At 38.4% G+C, this 5,375-nt stretch overlaps 1 protein-coding gene across 1 annotated transcript; it reads right to left on the bottom strand.

Annotated features, from left to right (window-relative positions):
• Positions 1–3,051: 3,051 nt before the first annotated feature.
• On the bottom strand, positions 3,052–4,212 carry LOC110058881 (trace amine-associated receptor 6-like). Its single transcript, XM_020765542.2, has one exon. It carries the CDS (start codon positions 4,210–4,212, stop codon positions 3,052–3,054), a length of 1,161 nt encoding a protein of 386 aa, XP_020621201.2.
• Positions 4,213–5,375: the final 1,163 nt, after the last annotated feature.

Genomic DNA, 5,375 nt, shown 5'->3' with positions numbered 1-5,375 from the left:
AGCCACTTTTCTAAGTGTGACCCAGTTTTCCAAATGTGACCCATTTTTTCAAGTGTGACCCATGTTTCCAAGTGTGACTCTTTATTCCAAGTGTGACCTCTCTTTTCCAAGTGTGACTCATTTTTCCATGTGTGACCCACTTTTCTAAGAGTGACACATTTTTCCATGTGTGACCCACTTTTCTAAGTGTGACGCATTTTCCATGTTTGACCATTTTTTCAAGTGTGAACCCCTTTTTCCAAGTATGATTTATTTTTCCAAGTGTGACCCATTTTTCCAAGTGTGACTCATTTTTCCAAGTGTGACGCATTCCAAGTTTTACCTATATGTCCGAGTGTGACCCATTTTTCCTAGTGTTACCTATTGCTCCAAGTTTGATCCTTTCTAAGTGTGACCCACGTTTCGAAGTGTGACCCATTTTTACAAGTGTGACTCTTCCAAGTGTGACCCATTTTTCTAAGTGTAACTAGTTTTTCAAGTGTGACTCATTTTTTTTAAGTGTGACCCATTTTTCTAAGTTTGACCCGTTTTTTCAAGTGTGACCTTTTTACCAAGTGTGACCCGTTTTTTCTGTTTGGCAATTTTTCTCAAAAGCGTCCCACAACAAGCCGCGTATCACTTAGCCTGCGAACGCAGAAGTATTTTCGGCTATTGCTTGTCTCCGCCGAAAAATATCTCGAGCTTCGATCGCTTGAAATTTATAATTTTATCGGCATCCAGGATCTTTCTTTTTAACGCTGTTCAAACTATCCGAAAAGAGTAGCAGCAATAACTTGTCTTTCTTTCTCGAAGATTGAAACCACGATGACCACGATGGATCCACGAACCCGCCATTTGCAGCAGATAGATCAGAAAAAAAATTCTGCGATGTCAGCTTTGAAAAACGGAAAGGAATCTCTCGTGGTTTACGAAACAATTCGCTCGACACGGCAAATCAAATTTGGCTCGAATCGAGCGACGGTCCGCGATTTTGATCGATAGAAGCGAACAGAACATGGATTTTCCGCCATGCTCTATTGCGCGCCACCCATTCTTTGATCGAATTTCGCGGGATGCATATACAGCGAAGCCTTTGGTTGTAATATTATCTATTCAACCGTTTTTTTAACCAGGCCATATATGGTTGGTGATCTAGTTTATCGCATTAAATTATTCTGTCAAACACAATTTAATCTGATTAGCAAAAGCACCATCACGTCACCGCAAATTAGAACCCATGTCCTGCTGGGTATTTCAGAGTCTCATGAATCTTGTCATGACAGCAATGGTTACTAGCTAAGCCCAGTCGTGTTTTGTTGACATGGCAAAGATGACCGGTGCGTTACGAGGATGGTGGGGAAAACCGACAGGAGATAAACACAAGTCACAGGACTAGATTTCTGTAGCTGTGTTCTACCAGCCCAATAAAATTGGAACATTCTTCTTTTTGGACTTTTTGTGAATCGGCAGAGCATATGTTGAATGAATGTACAGATGAGAAAGGGTCGTCATTTTCCAATAAAAAAAATGATAAAGTTACTTACTAAGGGTGCGTTTCTTTAAGAAATCCAAGATTGGAATCTTAAATCCGAAAGAATCCGAAAACGGATTTTGCGTTTCTTAACTAAACAGATCAATCCAAGATCACTCGGATCATGGTGCGTCAAAGATATAAGGTGGATTCTTGACACTCTTGACAATTTTTATTTCAAATTTTAAAAAGTCGCATTTATATGAAAGAAAAATTCTCTAGGGAATATCACGTGGTTTACAATGGGAAAACAAACCGCCCAAACTAAATAGGTCAATTCTTGTGTTCTTGTCAGGCCACTTAGAATTAGCTAGTAGCAAGAGGTTTTGGGTGGTTATTAACTTCAGTTCATCTTTTCATTGCCACTTAAAAGAACACTTCCTTTAATTTACCATAGCCGGATCCACGGCGTTTTTTTTTTTGCCAATGGATCTGCATAAATTTATGATCCCGAAAAAGCCCATAGATTGATTCCCTAAGCTGTCCGAACTTTATTGCAAAACCTACCGCTAAAATGAAACGCGCACGAACTGATTTTGCAGCAGTCTTGGCAGTAATACTCTTCGAAACATTGCCCGGCAGAAGATACATGCAGTTTCTGTTTGAACTGAATCTTGCTGGTCTGCCTCAAAATGTTCAGGAAACAACATCATCTTGTAAATTGTTTATTTGCCCGCTTGAGTTTTAATAAACTAGAACCTACATCTTTGCAATTTTAATTTAGTAGGTAAATTCAAACAGTCTAGCTCTGTATTCTTTCTGGACCTTTCTGATTTCTCAGGAATGACCGAAGTAAAGTTATCAAATGAAAGTGTTTGTGAAAAGGTGTTTCATTTGAATGGCAGATTATAGTCTCATCTTCAACAATAGCTCTTTAATTCTGATGTCGAGTAGGTTTCCGATCTGTTGCTTGTATTCTGTAAAATACACCTGACACATTTTTTTCCAAAACCAATCGATGAAGTAATCTTTGACCAAGAAATGCAAGTATCGATATCTTGTCATCGATTTTTTTTTAAAAAAAAATTATCTATGAGTAGTTTAAAAATGATTTTAGTATAAACATTTAAACTTGATCTATTGGCTCTATGGAAAAAGGTTTGCCACTGACTCTTGATATTTTTCAACAGACGTTTCGGCTAATGCTAAGCCTTTATCAGTGATATGAAAGCGAAGTTCGTTGTTCGTCATTCGTTATTCGTTGTTGGCCTCCTGCAGTAATTAAACAATACTTCCAAAACATGTTTTCCTGCTATTTAAACTTATTGTTGCGGTCAAACACAGGTTTGACTGTTTATTTGCATCTCCAGAAATATAAATTACCCATAAACAATCCTTTAATAAGACAGTAAACAACACAATCTACAATAACAAAATTTGGATCATTCCGCACATCGACATATTTCATTATATTTGCTCTAAGAGGAAGAAAATTCACAAACTACAACTAACCAATTTTATTTTGACCTGTCGAAAGAGTTATTAAAATCAGATTGCATGCTATTGATTGAATAACACAGCACCTTCAAGACTGTTATGTTTCATGTGACTGTTTCTTGCTCGAAGTCGACGATTTCGGCTTCTGTGTTACGAAGACAGAATTCAGAGCAAGATTCAGAGCGAACCTGATTCTTGTCATCCTCACAACGAGTGGACATTTGAATCTTAGAACGATTTTCTCGTTGTGTTCCTGTTGTCTCAGTGTCTGATGGTCCGCTTTCTACCTGTCTAAACCGTACAACGTCGAGCATAGCGCGACGAAGTTTCTTACAACGCCAACTGTAAATAACAGGGTTTAAAAGAGAACCAAATGAAGCTAAAGTTACACACCAGCTCCAAAGAAGATAATTAACATGTGGTTTTATGGTTGCATTTGAAGCAACGACCAGTATCGAGATCATTGTAGGAAGATAAGTAAATGCTAACGCAACCAAAATGATAAATAGAGTTTTGGTAGCCTTGTAGTCTTTCTTAATTTTTTTAGCTTCTTCATGAGTTAATTGTTCTGTTCGTATTCGTTTCTGCTGACGTTGTGTTTCGAAGAAGATATATCGGTTACAGTGAATGATAATAGCAATATAAACCAGACCGATAAAGGCAAGTATAGAATCCTTAGTAAGCAAATAGACTGAAAGATCGTCTATCAGGACAGCAAAAGTGATCTTGCCAAGTGCCACAAGAACTGTTATTGCCCAGATGAAGAGTACCCCAATGTTTAACCTGTCTTTTGTAACAATTTCTTGATAACGCAAGGGATGTTTGACAGCGATATAACGATCTGCGCTGATTAAAGCCAAGTGACTTAGCGAGGCGAAGCTTGTTACGCCTGTTGCAACAGCACACGTTGTTTCCAGAGTGCAGAGTGATCCAACGCCAAGGATTCGCTTCATTAGTGCGGCGATCTTCACTGGATAAACTGCTAGTCCAGTCAACAAATCTGTCCCTGCTAAACTGGACAAAAGTATGTTCATGTTGGTACGCAATCGCCGCTTTGTTAGCACGAGAAAGATGACCATTGTATTTAACAGAATGATGGGCACAACTGACAGCGAATTGATGCAGATTATAGCAAGAAGATTGCTGTAGGTTTGTTCCGTGAGGAAGGTCTCTTGCCAAACGCCAGAATAAACCTGAAGGAAAAAACAGTCTTCTCTATCTTGATCAGAAGACTCATTGAATAACGGTGGAGAGACGGTCGTCATTTTGTACTGATCAAAAATGATAGTTAAAAGTACAAAGCGACACAGAAACTAAACAAATCTAGCTGGATACGCGAAGAACGACTGCTTTGGGCTGTTAACGAGACAGTAAGAAGATTTGTAATGGCTGCTTTAAAGCGCACTTTAATTTCGAGGATTAAAACAGATCATCCAGTAAATTTCAGCTAATATAGTTTTTAATCTGTGGTGAGTAGATATCCTGGTCATCATGCGTATTCATGTATTATATCAAACATGAAAGACCGTGTTTGACCACATTTCCAAACACCGAGAAGAGAGTTGAAAATACGACGCGCAGCGGAGTATTTTTGACGAACTTCTCAATCGAAACTAAAACTAAGGAGAAAACGGAGAAATAAAATCGTTCAAATCTATGCTAATTAAGATCAGATATCCAAACACCGTCACGGTCATGATTTCCTTTGTTTAAACTTAATGAATTATTAATGAGTTTGAGAAGTACTGATGAAAGCAATAAGCGACCACGTAAAGCTACGCAAGGGATACCTCGTTTTGCCTAAGTCGGTTACTTGTTATACTGAATATTGAAATCGTAAAATGCCTCGCTCAAAAACCTGATGGAAGTAGTAAAGGACCAATCCACCGTAGGAAAAAAGATGGCAGCTGTACATTTTACCACAATGCTTTGCGAACCTAACACAGCCTTCCAGGCACAAAGAAAGCCAAATTTTTACAATATTTGTCCCTGTACTAAGGACATTAGCAGCTTAGGTTTGAAGATTTTATAACGTTTCTGTACGTTTTTAATGAACGTTATGGTTTTCGTGCGCCAAGAACTATGGGTAAATATAGCAGTCGCCATCCTTTTTCCTACGGAGGATTGTGAACTTATTGACCGGGTGAGGTTGGGGCGGACAGGCAAATATTTGAACAGGGCCGTGGCAATTCAGGTGATGGTCCTAGGAACATTTTCATTTAGTTTTATCATGTAAAACCATAACAAGGAGGCATTTTAAAAAGACCACAATGAGTTATAATTCGGGACCAAGGTTGAGATATTCTTATCTAGTTTCACCTTTCTGTCATCCCATGAAAAAGAACTTTTTACTAGCGCATGTTTTAATAAGTTCTTTGTTCACTTGAGACATCATATGGGTCCACAAGTGATTGATGATAGACTCATC

Source organism: Orbicella faveolata, unplaced genomic scaffold (genome assembly GCF_042242905.1).
Source record: "Orbicella faveolata isolate gen_17 unplaced genomic scaffold, um_ofav_v1 contig_47, whole genome shotgun sequence".
Classification (NCBI taxonomy): domain Eukaryota; kingdom Metazoa; phylum Cnidaria; class Anthozoa; order Scleractinia; family Merulinidae; genus Orbicella; species Orbicella faveolata.
This window is presented reverse-complemented; position numbering and strand designations above follow the sequence as displayed.